Source organism: Strigops habroptila, chromosome 1 (assembly GCF_004027225.2).
Source record: "Strigops habroptila isolate Jane chromosome 1, bStrHab1.2.pri, whole genome shotgun sequence".
NCBI classification, from domain to species: domain Eukaryota; kingdom Metazoa; phylum Chordata; class Aves; order Psittaciformes; family Psittacidae; genus Strigops; species Strigops habroptila.
In genome coordinates, this window is record NC_044277.2 from 84,036,821 (window position 1) to 84,054,222 (window position 17,402).

At 41.0% G+C, this 17,402-nt stretch overlaps 1 protein-coding gene across 1 annotated transcript in view; it reads left to right on the plus strand.

Moving 5' to 3' along the window:
- Positions 1–17,402, plus strand: part of PHLPP1 (PH domain and leucine rich repeat protein phosphatase 1) — a 141,901-nt gene that overhangs the window by 116,060 nt on the left and 8,439 nt on the right. Inside the window, exons 11-13 of the mRNA XM_030511187.1 lie at positions 8,413–8,613; positions 9,626–9,788; positions 14,501–14,631. Coding sequence (XP_030367047.1) covers positions 8,413–8,613; positions 9,626–9,788; positions 14,501–14,631 — 495 coding nt within the window. The remainder of the gene's footprint in view (positions 1–8,412; positions 8,614–9,625; positions 9,789–14,500; positions 14,632–17,402) is intronic.

Below are 17,402 nucleotides of genomic sequence, written 5' to 3' on the forward strand. Positions count from 1 at the left end.
AAGCAAAAGTCGTGGTGATCTCCCTGTCACAGCTCCTCTCACAGTTAAGAGTATTGCAAAACCCCTAGTTTTATACTGTTGTTCATTCTGTCATAAACTTCTGGTTAAATTTCCTGGGATTCACAGTGTTGGGAGTTGGAGAATTAGGTTGGTGGTTGAGATGGTTTCTAAATAAGCTCTTGACCTACTCTTGAGCAGTAATGTTCTGCGGAATTTGTAATTTAGGTTAAAAGTTATCTTTCAAAAGGGTTAGGGCTACTAAGACAGGGTTTTGGTTCTGGAAACCTGTATGACATTTCAGCCTTGATTTGCTTTAAAGAGCCTTTAGAATATTTTTGTACCTTGATTATTTTTATTTTTTTTTTAACAACACTATTGCATACGTGTCCACATTCAAGTCTGTGTGGGATACCACCTTTGGACTAAATTGATTATCAGCAAAGTTATTCTGATGTTAATTTACTGTTTCAGTTGAGGTTTTACATAAAAGCGCAGTCAAAGCATTAAAACTTAGCAAAGTTACTACTGTAATAATTGCAACTATCTGTCACATTTCTAAGTGGTGAAATAAATAGCCTGTTCATGCGGCAAAAATGTTTCACATCAGCAGCTCTAATTGTCTTGTGGATGACTTTTCAACCTATTGCACATTAGAGATTGTATGAACTTCAGAAATGAAACCTTGTAAAAAGCTTTTTCTACAGGAAGTTGCAAAATTACGTCAAAAAAAATGCTATTTACAGGTCCCAGGTTGAAACTCCTATCTATTTACTTGGAAAGGAAAGAAACCCTTAAGTTTCAGAAAGCTACTGGCATCTTGGAAAGCAAAGAGAGAAATAGTTTTGAAAATTTCTACAAAATCCAGATTGTAGGCCTAGGATGTAGTTTAGCGCAGTTTTGGCAGTGAGAGAGAACCTGAATTTTTTCCACTGCAACTCATTTCTGTATCAGCAGTAGTGTGGCCAGCAGGACCAGGGAAGTAATAATCCCCCTGTTCTCAGCACTGGTGAGGCTGCACCTCGGGTACTGTGTACAGTTCTGGGTCCCTCACTACAAGAGGGATATTGAGTTGCTGGAGCGGGTCCAGAGAAGAGCAACGGAGATGGTAAAGGATCTGGAAAGTAAGTCTTATGAGGAGCAGCTGAGGAGTTGTTTAGTCTGGAGGAGACTCAGGGAAGACCTTATCGCTCTCTACAACTAGGTGAAATGAGGATGGAGCGAGGAAGGTGGCTGGTCTCTTCTCCCAAGTAACAGGTGATAGTACAAGAGGAAACGGCCTCAAGCTGCGCCAGGGGAGGTTTAGATTGGATATTAGGAACAATTTCTTCACTGAAAGGGTAATCAGGCATTGGAACAGGCTGCCTAGGGAAGCGGTGGAATCACTGTCACTGTAAGTGTTCAAAAAACATGTAGATGAGGCCCTCAGTGACATGGTTTAGTGGTGGCCTTGGCAGTCCTGGGGTAATGGTTGGACTTGATGATCTTAAAGGTCTTTTCCAATCTAGTTGATTCTATAATTAATCTTTTTAAACTGAGCTACAAAACTGTAGACAGCTTTTCTTTCTTTTTGTGTTCCAAAACAGGAACAGGCTAAAGCCAGGACTGGGAGTAGATTTCCAGAAGTTTGTTAAAAGTGTGCTGCTAAGAGAATTAAAAAAATATATACTGAATAACAGTATTAAATGGCTGATTCAAGCTAGTGGATTTTTTTTTTTTCCCTCTGCAGCTTTGTTGTTGTGTAGCTTTTGACCAGTGCAGGGCATATGTTTTCAGTCTTCTATGGGTACTAGCAGTGTCATGTACTATCACAGGAGATGAACAGAGCTTACCCATTCTGTCATCTCATCAGCATTGCAGCCTTCCTTGCTTGTGATGATAATAGAGGCAGTTGGCTTGGGTGGACTTTTCCTCCTTGTTCCCTACCCCTTTACTGTCTTGGCTTGCAAATGGCTTGTCCATGCTGGTGCTCCTATGACTGCTGCAAAAGGGGTAACTGTGAAGGAAAACAAGATTAGTGCACAATGTCTAAGTTTGGAATTTCCTACAGAAAACATCTTTTGTTTTATTTTGTTTTCCAGTGTTTGCATCTGTCGGTAGAAGTGAGTCTGGGCCAGGGAAAGGTGTTCAGAGGGTTTGTTTTGATTTAAAAAGGTAAAATGCTTCTCATCTCCAAGCATTCCCTGGGAAGCACAATCTGTACTGCCAGACGTGCCAAGAGAACTGGGTTTCCTGAGTGGTCTGCCATGGTCTCTACCCAGTGTGTAATGTTGGACAAATTACCTTACAGAACCTGTATCTGTCTATAAAATTACTTACCTTTTGCAGCCTTGAAAAATTTTTTTTTTTTTTTTTGAAAGATATTCGGGTCTGTGCAACTGACAGATGATATCTTGTCTGGATATGAAGTCTTATGCTGTGAATTATAAACGCTTTCTCCTTCTCAGTCCTGAATATTTGACAAAGTGGGTGTGAAGCGCCTTGGGCGAACTTCAGCACAAGCACTGGTGGGCTTTGACATCTAGAACATCTGAGGAAGGGAGGGAAATCTGTGCATTGGTGCACAAAGAGAGAATATCACTTTCACCCCAGAAAAAGGAAAGAAACACTGAAAAACCTCTGTTCTTTTCATAGCAGAATCAATAGACATCGCTTTTCTGCCTTAATCCTTCAAAAAGCAACGGAAAGGTGTCATTCTCTGCTGAACAGTATAATTTAGGGATACTTTGTTGGTCTGATTTTTGATTAATTTTCTGTTTTAAACTGTTGCTTCAGGAGAAATTGGGGACCACCCTCTCAAATGTTTCTCTGACCAAGACACAACTTGGTTCTGTTTATTGCACTGAAAGTATGCACATCTTGATCATGTTAGCAGGGATTTCTCTTGTAGGGTGGGGATTTTCTTGGCAAGATGAGCGCCACAGAGGCAGCCAGATAATCTCTTCATTTCTCATTACCAGATGCTGCAAAAACAGAGAATTCATGCAAGTGCTGTGACTTATGGGGAAAACTCCCAAGCTGAGTCCTGAACCTTTTTTTCATGCACCTGTATTCCTGCAGCCTTTCCTTTCTGTCCACAGCTTCATCTGTTGTGATGCCTTTCCCGCTTTGTCCGATTCTTGTACAGACAAGGAAAACTGCTTTCCTTGACCAATTTGCAGCAAACTGCCATTAATGGCATGAAAATTGTTGTACAAAACGCTTTGCGGATAAGACGAGCAAGCATTCAAGAGCTGTAGCTGGCTATAGATGAAAAACAGTGGCAGTGGTCAGGGAGGTTTAAAAATGGAGACACAGTGGTGAAGCGTGAGGGTTTGCCTCTTGCCTAAGCTTCCTTTCCAGTTAGTATGAATATTTTCAGCATAAACCCTTAAAACAGCCATCAGACTATTTAAAGCAGTTGTGTGGTGAAGACGTGTAGCTGTGATGTGCACAGCTTAAACCTTGGGCTTTGTTTTGTAATGTCTGGTGGTGGCCAGCCTTGGTGGCTAAACCACTGTCAGCTATTTGGCCATCTAAGCTCTCCTCTGCATGAATCTTGTTTTCAGCTTTGTTCAGCTGTTCTTAACTGTTCTGATTTTCTGTTTGCTTGTTTGTTTTGATTTGATTTAATTTGTTTGGGGTTTGTTTTTTTTTTTTTGCTGGTATTCTAGAACGTGACCCAGTTAAACTTGCTCTTGTTTGATATTTGCCATTTCCACCCACTGTGGCTGCTTCTTTTTGATGAAAGTATTCAGTCCTATCGTGGATGCAGGAGAAGTGAGGGAGGAAACAAAGTCAAATGAACGCAGAGAGTTATCTGAGTGTTTGATGCACATACTTCCATTGCAGAAATGCTTAGCTGCATTTGTTTCTTTGCTGGTAAGTTAGGTTTTGCAAGCAGATATACTAGAAACTGGGGAAATCCTGGTTAATGAAACAGCTAAAGATAGGTTAGAAAGTAAGAGCTGAGGAGACAGCAGCAATTAAATGTGGTTTTTTGGCAGTCCATCAACAGGAAGGGGATTCACTTGAATGTTTCCGTCCTTTCTTTTTTTTTAAGAGAAGAAATACCCTTTTTTGCAAGGCTGGCAAAACTGCCTTCATTTTTTCTCTTTCTTTTCCCCCCAGAACACACTTAGCTTACAGGATGCTTCCTCACACACCTGCTACCACAATTATAAATTATTTTAGGATTAGACGATCAGAAAATTGAGGGCATGTCTCTGCAGAAGGGACTGAAGAAGAAATTTTGTATTTTGATTGCTCTGTGCTGATGGAGATCTTGGGGCACAGGCCAAACTGGAGATGGTGATTTCTCTGCATATTCTCTTCTTGCAGCTGCAGTATTCTTTCCAATTCTTATCAGTACTTTCAAGCTAAGCACAGTGGTTTTGATTTGCTGCTGCTTCTCCATTGGATGCAGTTGTCTGTGCTCCTTCTAATGTTGAACATTCCTAAGCTTTTTGGAGTACTTGCATTTTTCAGTAGTGGCTGTGTCAGTAGAAGATTTTCTTCCTCTGCTTTTGGAAGTTCAAATTGAGATCAGAATCCTCTGGGTTTAAATAGGGAATGCATGTGACTGCATATTGAGTCTACTTTGTTGAATTAGATCCATGTCCTTGATTATAGCCTATTCTTTGGGACAGTGTTTTTTTCTGATTCATCTCCTGGAGAGGTTAAATCCAGCAAGGGATTGTACTTCAATATCCCATAAAACCAAAGGTGACTTATTCCGGACGGAGATGAGTGTTTACATTGTTACCCCGAAGAAGAATTTGCACCTTGTCAAAGCTAAAGAATTCTGGCATCTTCCTGCCAGCGCCTTCGTTTCTTTCTTAATCTCCGGCACTCTTTTAGTACTTGTTAATTCATGCTCTCCCTGCCATATTATACTCCGGTATGTGCGCAGGCTGCTGAATTCAGGTTTTTGTAGTGATGCTGTACTTCTTTTCATGAGCTTGTGGTATAGTGTGTGGGTGGAATTGGAAAGGGAAACAATTAATTTTGGACTGAGCTTTAATACTTGACATTCTGCTTCCATCTGATAAGCAATATGAGTGGGATATCTTCAAGCAACATGAATCAGTTTAGGTCTACGCACAAGAGAGATGGGAACAGTTGTGCCCAAGTAAATTTCCACTGCTCTGGAGGGCATTTGTAAGATGTACCTTCTAAGGTAGCAGCTGGCACGTTTCACGAGGATGAAGAAATAGGGGAGTGGAAATAACCTGGAGGAGGACTTCTGTGTTAAATCAGCATGAGGGAAAACCTGATGGGCAAGTACAGATAAATGTGATTTTTTTTTTTTTTTTTTAATGTATTTTTTGGGACATAAGTTTACAGCACAGAATTGACAAAACATTGGCAGGAGCAATCTACTGGTTCATTCTGTTCCCTGCCCGAAGAATGGTGTCCCTTTTTGTTTTTCTTTTTAATCCAGAGAATATCATGAAAGAATTATAATTTCAGAATGCTTTTACCATTTTAGTGTAACAGCTGGTCAAAAGGAACATGTAAATAAGCAGCATACTCTTTTCTAAAAAGTGAATTTAATGCTAATGTTCTCAGCTACAGATAGATTGGTATGTGACTGTCCTGAACCTGACTGTTGATGCTACCCAGCCATGACTTGTTACATAGGGGGGATAGGTGAGGTACCCTGCTACCATAGGGTTCCCATTCAAGACTTTTGGCAAGATTTTGCTAGCCACCTTGCTTGTGAACCTTGTTCACATCAAGACACTAAACTGTGTGTCAGGATAATGGAGATTTATTTCTACTATTGTTGTATCAGTTTCTGGAAGATTTTGGCAAAAGGATGGAGCATTACAGAACAACAGCTCTCCTCTCTGCTTTCCCCATGGGAAAATATATGCATCACAACTGATTTCTGGCAGGAATGTGCAGATTCTGGCCACTTTTAATACCAGTGAGGGAACAGCTTGAAACTTCTTGTTGTATTCCACCAATGTTGAAAGTTTATTAAAAACAGAAGAGCTTTTGTTGGGTTCATTTTTCTTTGAATGTAAAATGGCTTCAGTACAGTAGACTGTATTAACTTCAGCTTTATCAGAGCAATGTACCTTTTCTTACTTGAAGCTTTCAGCTGTGTTTTGGGCTAGCAGTACCTGAGCAAACTTATATTCTTCTGAACTTCATAGCCACAGGATGCTCTCTAGATTATGTTTGGCTGCCTTTGGTTCTTAAAAGAAGGTACTTGTGAAACACTCCAGGTTATTCTGCTGCAGCTTGCAAGAACATAAGTAAAACGTAGTTTCCTCTTCAGGGCAGTGGAGCATGCCCTTTCTTGGGGAATATTTTGCTGCCACTTCCTCATCCTCATCATGTTCCTGTGAAAGTTCACTTTCCCCAGCAGCCTTAAACCTTTTTATTACTTAGGCCTTTCCAGGCTGAGCTGAAGATGACTATTTTGTATTAGGAGTGGTGCAAAAGATATTGTGGCTTTAATGTTAATCAAAGTGCCTTTTTTGTGGAGAGAGACGACCATCATGCATATTGGAGTGAAGTTGCCAAAGTAATAGTTGTCTGTACTTTGGTGTTTAATTAAGTACAGGAACCGTTGATGTGGTATGCTTCAGTTTAATAATCCAGCTTTGAATGAGCTTAATGTATTTTTAGTTTATAGCTAAAGGGTGAAATTGAGCAGCATCTTTTTAGAATAAATAAGTAATTTTAAAAACCCTTTTAGCTGCTTACTCCCTTCTCTGAATTAATCCTCCCTCTCCTCACTTCCTCCTCTGGAGTTTTACCACCCTTGTGAATAATGAATGAGCCTGAGGATTAAACTGCGTTTCTCCGAAGTGGACTCCTCTGTGTAAAACAGCTATAACCTAGTTTCGGTTCTGTGCAGTGCTGAGAGATTTTTGCTTCTAATGGAAATAGTGGGGGTTTTTTAATCCTTTGGCGTTCCACGTGAATCTTCTGTAGCATGTCTGACACTTATTTGCTGCTGAGCAAGTTTCAACCAGCTACAAATCTCGCAAATCCATTTCATTCATTAATAGACCTTAAAGGTCAGTGTGGATTCCTGCGTGCAAAGGAGAAGCTATCAATATTTTATCACTTTAGATTGATGATAGGAGTGCACCTACCTTTTGTGTCTCAATCAGTGGCTTTATAGGCCTCAGCCAGCTTATTTCTGAGTCTTGTTTTTTGAGTGCAGCTTTGCCCATTGCAGCTGCCTGTTCCTGTTAGTTGGTAGGAGCAGTACAGCCCAGTTTGAACGCGGTCACTGCAGACTGGCAGGCACACACTTATTTCTGTATCGCAAGTTCTCTAAGGCAGCTTTTCTGAAAAGGGGAGGAAGGAAGAGAGAGGTCTTATTTTTGTTGAAAAGACATGGTCGTGCCAGAGTTGGTTACTAAAGGATAAATAGCCTTATTCTCCCATTTCTTTGGAATTGCTTGTGCGAATTCTAGCCTTCAAGATGCCTACAGTGTGTATTCCTCCAGTGCTGCTGTGATCACCAAACTCCCCTAAAAGAAACGTGAATCCTCTGCCCGCAGAACTTGACTGGCAAGAGTGGGCAGTGCCCATACCTCTGCAGCTCTTGTTCCCATTCTGGAATAAGTCCTTTACGGGATAAGGAATAACTTCATTTCTGTGCTGCTTCAGTCCTTGCCCCTTGTGGCAGGACTGCAGAAAATACTGACAGGGGCTTCTGCTACTTTGGGGAGTAGGAGAAAGGCACTTAGGAACTACATAGAGATCAGGCTGTCTTGCTGCATACATCAGCAAGCAAGTATATATATATAACTTTTTAAATTTAGTTTACTATTAGTACTGTCTCTTTTTAAAATCTAAAAGTCAAATGACTGCTTGGTCTCAGGTTGGGGTTGGTTTTTTTGGTTGTGTTTTTTGTTTTTTGGGGATTCGTTGGTGGTGCATCTTTAGCTATCCAAATACACACAGAGTTCTTTTTCATATTTTGTAGTTGCTTTCAGGCCTGCAGGTTTAAACAAAATACTGTCTGCACCCTAGCCAGTATTTCAAATACTGAAAAATTGGCTGGCTTTTTTACCAGTGACTTCTCTTGAAGGGCAGCTATACTCTCATGCTTTGTTGATGATGAATCAGAATTCATTTTCATGTGGAATGAATATGGAAATTATGTAGTTTGTTATTGCTCTTACCTGTAGGTACATCTGTCGGAGATACTGAGGTCTTGATAAGAGGTTAGAGGCATTTTGATGTACTCATTTTACTGATGTGTTTTTTTAACAACGTGATCAGAAATTTTGTTCATAGAATGCAAGACTTTTGGCATTTCTGTCCATTGTTGTGAACTTGTTGCTTTTGACCTTGGCTTTATAGCTACCTTAACTCTTAAAAATAGAGATTTTTATTTATACTTCTAGACACAAAACCTGCAGGATGTTTCACTGAATTCCCTTATGTAACTTCTTCTTGCAGCCTGAGATTTCTTAATGCCTCTGCCAACAAACTGGAAATGCTTCCTCCAGCCACTCTTTCTGAAGAAACCCATAGCATCTTGCAGGAGTTGTATTTGACCAATAACAACCTCACAGATAAATGCGTACCCTTGTTAACGGGCCATCCACACCTGAAAATCTTGCACATGGCTTACAATCGCCTGCAGAGCTTCCCTGCGAGGTAAGTCACTGGTTTTGCTGCCTCTTGCCCACCGGTGAGAGGGCATTATGAAACGTTTTCACAGCAAGAACGAGATTGCACAGAAATGTGGTGGCACAGGCTGTGTTTTGAATGTGGTGATACTGCAGTGGGTAGATTGACCTGCTGTGCCCTCTTGGACCTTGCTACCTTCTCATGCATTACAGAGACAAGTGAGTGCTACATGTTAGTTGGTGTGTTTTGGTTGTGCTTGAAACTCCCTTCACCTGGACTAATTCAGCATGACCACAGTATGCTTTTGAAGTCAAGCAAGAAGGTCATTTGTTTTCCCTGGTTTGGTTGATTTGCTTGCACCTGGTGGGCTCCTCCTTACCAGAGGTTTGTGAGCATAGCAGTCTGGAAATGTCTCTGGAAGTGGACTAAATGCCACTAGGGAGAAATCCTCTCGTTCCAGAAGGAGATTCTGCCTTGGCAGCGATTTCTGTACCTCCAATTCACCCTGTTTTAATCAGAAATCTTTCAAGTGTAAGATGTGCTGTAAAGCTGATGAGGTACAACCTTGAAAAAGGGATGCCAATAAATAAAGGAAGAGACATCTCTGTCCTTGTGTGATGTTCTGAGCAGCCAGGCTTCAACAGCAGTCGGGAGGGAGGGAGATGAATTAGGAGGAAGAGCTGAGTGGGATGCTAGAAGGTGGGAAGGGAAATTTGGGATGAAGTGAGAAACTAAGGCTGAAAATAAGGGAAAGAAAGGAGGAAAAAGAGTGAGAGTGAGCTGGTGAGCAGGGGGAATGTAAGCAAAATAAGTAATTTGAAAGGTAGCATTAACAAAACATTGACAGAAGCAGCACACATTTTGTTCCACAACTGTGTTAGTGTCTGATGTGAGGAGAGGTGACAGGCACTGCTGTGAACAAGGATCAAAGTCTGCAATTTCATTTTCTTAAAATAATGAAAACCACTGCTCTCATCATCACTTCAAAATAAAATATGCATGTCTATTAAAAGAAAAATCCTTAAACTTGTTTTCATAGCAAAATGGCCAAGCTGGAAGAGTTGGAAGAAATTGATATTAGTGGGAACAAACTGAAAGCCATTCCAACAACCATCATGAACTGCAGACGTATGCATACTGTAATTGCTCACTCCAACTGCATTGAAGTCTTCCCAGAAGTCATGCAGCTTTCTGAAATAAAGGTAAGGAATGAATGTGCTTCAGGAGAAGGAAGTATAATGCAACTTCACCAATTCTATTCTTCCCTCAGGTCTCTCATTGCTACAGGCTAGTATATTTTTGGAAATTACAGAGATCTGACAGCCGCTTTCTCCTCTGAGGTCATATGCAAAATACTCACCCCTGTGCTGCCTTGGAGTGGAATAGAAGCAGCGCTTCAAAATCTGATTTTATGCTCACCTTGACTAGATCCTATCTTCTCTGCCCAATAAGTGTTAATTGTCTTCCTGTGACAGTCTGTTTTGTTATGACTTAAACATTTGGCAGGAGCTGTGTGTAGTTAACTCTTGTGCCTTGGCAATTGGTTGATTGTGAAGGAATGGACTTTGTTTAGACCGCGTGTTAAAAACCGCTGAAGCTGCAAAATAGGATAGGCCTTGGGGAAAGAGATAAATTCCAGGAGCGCCGGATTTGAGTATTTAGGCAAGCTACTTTAATTTTCCTAATTGCAGTCATATTTTGCACAACCAGAGGAATGCTTAATCTGTCTCTTGTATGTGTTTCCAGAATTAATCCTGTACTTTTCCTGACACTTCTTTTTGTGGAACGCATTCTTTGCTTGACCATGCTGAAAAGCACTACTGCTTACTTTTACTTGCTGTGAATCAAGTTCCTGCTTCTCGCCTGGCTGTAGTGCAGAATATTTCACGCTGTTGCTGCTGGCCAGAGCTTGGAGGCTCTTAACTCACAGCATACAAATCTTGTGATAGGACAGAAAGTCTGTCATTCTCTGAGGCTGAGAACCGATTACCTATTCACGAACTCAAAACAACTTAAGGGTCCTTCAGGCGCTCTGAGAAGTCAAAAGGCTAAGTTCCCAGACTGCTCTGCGTGCCTCAGTGCCTGGGGTCAGGGAACGCAGCAGGAGCAATAATTCTGTTGGATAGCGAATGCATGTAAAGATGAGCTTTGTGGTTTTAGCCAGGAAATCTCAAACAAACTTGTGGGTTTTTGAATACTCCTCCCTCTTTGGAACAATGGCCAGAGGAAGCAGAGGGCCATTTAGAATCAATCAGAAGCAAAGCCATTTTTCTTAGAGGAAGAATTGGGGTGGGGGAACGAGGCTCTGCACCGTAAACATTTCTTTAAAAATATGACAGTGGTGTTAACAAATAAAAAAGGAGGATAATGTAAACAGTCTGTCAGGGAACAGTCAGCTTTTTCCTTTCGTTCGTGTGTTTTGGGGAAAGCTGAGTGTTTTATAAAAGCATCAGTGTTTAAAGTGCTGCTCTGCCACAGCACTTAGCAGAAAAAGGCTCTTGGAAGACCCAGCAGTTTCTTCCTGCTGGTTCCCTACGGTTATTTAGTTCTCTTTAGCAGAAGGAGGAGGCACGGAAGTCACTAACTGTTTGGGGACTGCAGGGATAGCATGTGTGACTTCATCTAAGAGGGTACAGTGCTCTAGGACTTCACCTTTGTGGAAGGAAAATGCATGGTATTTACTTACATGAAGTGAGTTCATACAGTTGCTAGATGGGAAGGTGCCTTGTTGGGCATACGGGTTGTTCTGGCCTCTTGGTGATTTCTCTGTGTCATGGTTGGTGTTTGTCAGTTTGGAGGTCAAGCTTGTGCTGCCTGCCTGTATCTGTTACTTAGCTTAACCAGAGCTCCTTCTTAGGTAGGTGAGAGCATTTAAAATGTGCCAAAGTTAACTTCAGAATTTACTGCTGAAGTATGGATTTGGTGAAATAAGCTTGCTTGTAGCAAAACATGAAGTTGCATAGTCTCATGTCACCTATCTGTATCATATCTGACTGATGAGTTTTAATTGAGGTGGCATTCAGACACTAAAGTTCTTGGGGAAACTGTTACCTGAGGTAATGGCTGTTTTGCTTTAGTATTTAGTTAGCCCAAAAGGCTCATGCGTTACATTTTGAAGTCAGTGATACTAGAACAGTTAGAGCAGCAGTTACTATGCTGCCTGAAATAATTTCAGAAGGAAAGCTAGTATAAATGCTGATGCTTTTACGCTTGCAGTAATTCCAGGATTTCCAAACAGAAGGTCATTTTAGTGATACAGTTGTCTCTAAGCCTTTTTTACACACTACAGTCAAGGCTGCAGAAGTTATGTGTGGTCTTCTGTGTTAAAGAGCCTGGTGGATGTCTCTGAGAGATCTTACATAATACATTTTTTAGGAGTTTTAGTGTATTTTATGTCTGTTATTTCTACGGTCAGTTAGGTTTATCTGTGCACACTGCAGTGTCTTCTGTGAATGGCCGAGCAGCTGGAAGCACACGCACCTGAGTCAGTGCCCCAGCAGACTCTTCCTTACAGCTGTTGTCTGACATGGATTTCCTTGCCTTACAAAATAAAAAAGGGCCCTTTTTAATTGTTATCCAGCATCCTGGTGTTTTTTCGCAGTCCAGCAGTTGAGTGCTTGAGCAGAGCTCAGTGACCCAGGCTTGCTTTTCCCACCTGGGACCTGGCTTTACTTCATCATCCAGTTTTTGTTGACCAGTGAGTTGCTTCCCTTCGTGGCTCTCTTGCTGGGCTGCTGCAGTGAGGGTGATATGGAGGTTTCTTGTTGCAGTTCTTTGTCAAGCTTATCTTTCACAGGAGCATTACCTAGAGATCTGAAATAAGTGAAGGTCTAGTAGCAGTAGCATCTTAAAACAGAACTCCCTGTCTTTGGTAGTTTTTCTCCTAGTTAGATAGGTTAGTATCAGTATATAGCCTTCTTCAGTTGTAACTGAACATAATTCAGGTCTCTTCCAGCCTTGAAGAAGGCAGTTACAAAGATGTAAATGCAACATAAGCAAATGCTGACTATTAAACCCTGTCTTCCAGCTGGCCCATCCAGTGCAAAATCCTGTGAGCAATTGCAGGAGTTGTTCTTCTGGTGCTGTATAGGTGGGGCTAAACTAGCTTGCATTAAAATAATGCATGAGGAAATTGGGATGGGTTAGGAAATAGGCTTTCCTGCTTGCCTGGGGAGTAGAATAAGGACTAAATCTAACATAGATATGCAGAAAGTTCCTCTTAGCCTATTCTTCAAACAGTACAAATAAAATCTAAGAAATCCTAAGATGATAAATAAGCTATGTATCTTCACTAGTGCCTAGAGACTAAGGGATCTGATGTAGAGCGTTGTTTCCTTTGGCGTATTGGGCATTTAATGAGAACAATGAAATTACTTCACTGATTTTTGTACTTGTTATTCCAGCATTGCTCTTCCATCAAATTTGTAATGGCATTGAGGTGTTGAACACAGCAAGGCCTCCTGGCAGCTCCTTTAATCTGCAAAGTAATTACTGGCTCTCTGGAAGCAGCACGAGTTGCGCAGAGGGAAAAAAGCTCACTGGAATAACTGTTCTGTTAAGCTGTCTACTATTTTGTTTGCGTGACAGATTTAACCTCTGATTTCCTTATTGGGCTTAGATAACGTCAGCAGTTTGTTCTCCATAATAATAATGCCTCCATATTAGACAGCCTCAGGAGTCAAGATTTGGGTTGGAAATCTGTTATTTCCATTGCTTGTATTTAATAACAGGTTAGGAGATTTTTCTTTTCCAGATTTAACTAGGTTATCTTATGCCTTCTTGCAGCTCGGAACCCAATTTCTTTGATTATACCTACAAAAATGAAAGCGTCTCTCTTGTGTCAATGGAAATTATGTAATGGTCAAAATGTGCAGCGGGGAAAAGCCTGCCCCAGCCCTTTTCAACTTTCTGTTTTATTGAAGTTTTTGAAGTCTTACTCTTTTTGCAGGTTGAAAGTAGAAACCGGTTTTTCTGAAAGATGTGGACAGTTCTTCTATCCTCTGCCTGCTCTGTCCTAGCAAAAAAAATAGTATCTTTTTTTTCCCCCCAATTTTTGGTGCATGCTACACTGCTGGTGCTGTAACGGGGTTTGGAGAGTGGGTTTTGTTCTAAAATGGCGTATTTTTTCTTGTGTATAGACTTTCATCTGCACACGTAGCTCTAAACAATGTTTGTTTGGGGATTTTGTCATTCTAGTGCACTTGTTCTAGCTAATTTGTGCTTAGCTGGTGGGTAGCCAGCAAGTTTCTCTGTTGTTTTGTATCATATTTTTTCTGAAATATTTAAGCTTTAAATTTTTTTCACTCATTTTATTGACTTCAGATTTAAATATTAATCCATCTAAGATGACACAAATCAAAACCATGTTCAAAACTGCTTCAGTGTTTTTTCCTTTCCTCCTCTACTCCTCCTCCCCTCCACATGCATTCATAACCCTGCTTATTTTAATGTCCCTCAGTAATTACTGAATTCCTGAGAGCCTGCTCATTCTCATGCTGGTTTAAACTGTCTTTGGAAGAGGGACTGCTGTGCCAGTGGCTTAGAAGCTCCAACTGTATTTATCTCTGTTTCCTTTGTCTATTAAAAGACTGGTTTCGTCAGTAATACTTTCTCTTAAATACTTGAAAATACACTGACCACCTTTGTCTCTGTGAAGAGCAAACAAAACTTAATAATTTTGTAACAAGATGACACCTGGTCAGATGGAAATGGAGGGAACATATTTCTAGGTATCCCAGACATCTGGTAAAATGGCTGAATGCCATATGAATTTCTTTGGTAAGAACTTAATGAATGGTCTTAAATGAATGGTCTTTGTTGCAGCCTTTGTTGTTTATGAAGCACGCATTACTACATTTAATCAAAATTTGTGTGATCTTGGTAACATCTAAATTCTCTTGCTTTCCTTTTACAGTGTGTGGACCTAAGCTGCAATGAGCTGAGTGAAGTCACATTGCCTGAAAACCTGCCTCCAAAACTACAAGAGCTGGACCTGACTGGAAATCCCAGATTAGCCTTGGATCACAAAACCCTAGAGCTGCTGAAGTGAGTTACCTTACAGAGTAGGGAGGGGGCAGTGACTCCTGTCACTAGGATGTGACAAAACCACAATGCACAGAAGTGTAAATCTCTTTTAAGGAGCGTGGCTCCTTGTTGTCAGTGGATCGGAAAGTAACAGGTTGTGTGGGTAGGTCAGAAATTGGTGCTTTGTTAAAGAGAATAACTTTACCGACTTCAGTGCAATTGCTTTCAGCTGTAACTTCTGCAGAGGTCTGCTAGTCTGGTATGACCACTGTTTGGCCAGTTTGATCTCCATTTTACTTCTGACATTAGATTTAACCAAAATACTTACTTATTGCACCGCTGACATGCAAAAGGTAGCAGCTTGCTGCATCTTTTCCTTCACATTCATCTGTTTGGGTCTGTCTTTGCCATTGTGCTGCTTTTTACCTCTTCACGTACTGTTTCTTGTTACCTTTCATGCCTCTCTGCTTTTGTCCTAGAAATATTTATTTTTCCCATATTTAAACCTCTCCTGAAGACTTGCATCTCCCAGTCTGCTTGCAGAAAAGCTAGTTCCCTTTCTTTGGGACCCTCCTTTTCCTTCCTATCTACCTGTTTGTTTCCTGCCCTAGAACTTGTGTCATCCACAACTGAAATTCGCCAAGTGCCTTTTGCCTCTTTCTGCAGTTGTTGAGAAACTGTTGTGCTAAACCAGATCATCTGTGGACAATGGTGCTGCCTTGAACTTTTCTTAAGTCCTGAAGGGAACTGCACCAGCTCCAAGTTTTCTTCTCAGTCTTTTTGATCCTTAAATACTGGATCATTCCAAGAAGGGTTGATTTACTTTTTAAGGGTTGAGCAGTTGCTTCGTGTGGTTTGCTTTTAAATTGTTAAGATCCAGTGCTGGAATAGTAAACCTCATCTGTTGTACAAGCAAGGGAAACTTCCAGTTTGAGTTTGCTTTTAGCTTGAATCATCAGATTTATCAAATTAAATGGAAATTTGAATGATGATGAGTTTTCACAGATAAAAACAAGAGTCCATGTTCTGCAGCAGACAGCAAAAAAAAAAAGGAGCACTCCTCTATTTTAGGAGCCGCTTCATCATATTCAGGAGATCTTCCTGAAGAAACAGTCTGTAATGTTGCTCTGGTTCATAGAGGGGATGTTACAAAGCTAATTAAGTTGTATCAAAAGTTAAAGATCAGCTTTTACTGTTTATAACCCAGCAGACAAGATGGGCAAGCCAGTTTCTCGCCACTTCAGTATTCAGGCATCACGCCCTATAGCAGTATTGTACAAATTTAAGTCATAAGTAGCAAAAGAGTAGTGTGGCCCAATTACGTGCCGTGTTTTCATTGGCATATGCATTGTCTTTAATTCACAGGAAACTTCTTTCCTCTTCTGTGGAAGAAGTTCCTTGGTTATTTGTGGGGTTTTTTTCTTATTAATGTTGGGGGGTGGTGTTTTTTAAAAAAAACCCCAAGTTATTCTTAAGACCTAAGGTTTTCTTCCCTGATATTCATTAGCCACAGTCTTTGAGCGGCTTCTGAGTGTCTGTACTCATATACTGCACTGACTTCTACGGTGTACTGCTATAATTGACTGTGAGGGAGGAGGTGCTCCTTTCGCTTGTTTTTTGTAGCAGGCACAAAAATACTTGTACACTTGGTACTTTTTATATCTTCCTTCTGCATGTGAAAGGCAGCTCTCCATCTGTGCCCTGGCAGGATTCAAGCAGGTAGTAGGTTAATATGTATTTTCAGTGCTGGCGAGAAGAGCCCTGTCATGCATGCTTGCTTTTTTAATATGTATGGAGATCTTAAAGGAGGCTCGCATGCTTAGGAGGATGTTACCAAGGGATTTATTGGATGTAAGAATTTTCAGTAGGAATTCAAATGAAAAAAAAAAAAAAGTGCTGCTACACTGATTTTTGGGAAGAACGTCTAGTTCAATTGTAACAGTCAAATTAGAGGTAAAATAAACTATGCTGTCCAGAAGCCCTAGCCCGTATCCCCTGCATTGGGTGTGCTTCCGGATAGCTTTCCTTTCTGGGCGCATGGTCTGTCTGTAGTGGTGCCACTGAGGGAGCTGCAAGCAATGCATTGAAGTAGCTTTTTTTCACCACTGCTGGGAAGGCTTGAGATGACTCTAGGCTCTTGACCTGCCCAGGAACCAGGGGTCAGTCAGCCCAGTTAAAAAAGAAACAAACAGAAAAACGTTTTTGATCCACATTCCTCTGCCATGAAGGATAAGTGCCTTGTATGAGAAGTCTGCAAAGAAAGTGTTTGCTTGTGTGTGTAGTATAGTGCAGGTGCAGACAGCATTAAAATCTCTGCTACTTCAGAAGAGACCTAGGTTTCCAGTTTGATTTGGGGTCAGATAATCTTTTCTAATGCTCTTGGCAAGATGTATGCCTCCTGTTTGACACACCGAGGGCTGCAAAACCAAGGGCTTAAAACACCAGTTCTAATGTTATTTATGTAATTTGTTTGCTTTTTAATCTGCCCTCGCTGATGTGCACATCCTGACTATTAGTGTAAAAAGAAATTGAACTGGATGTGACAGTACTTCAGGTTATTTGAGGAAGGCTGTGCAATGCTGGAAAGACTTTTCTGTGTGTTCAGGTCAGGTGGGGGCTTGGATGGAGAAAAATGAGTGCTTAGAGTGAACAGTTAGACCTTTCTGCTTGTGCCCTTTTATGATTCATTTGGTTCATGAAAGGTTCATGTGCCTTTGAAGTGTCTGCGGCATGTGGGGAGCTCCCTTTCCCTGCCTTTGGAAGAGAGCAGTAGGGAGCAGAGGGCAGGTCAT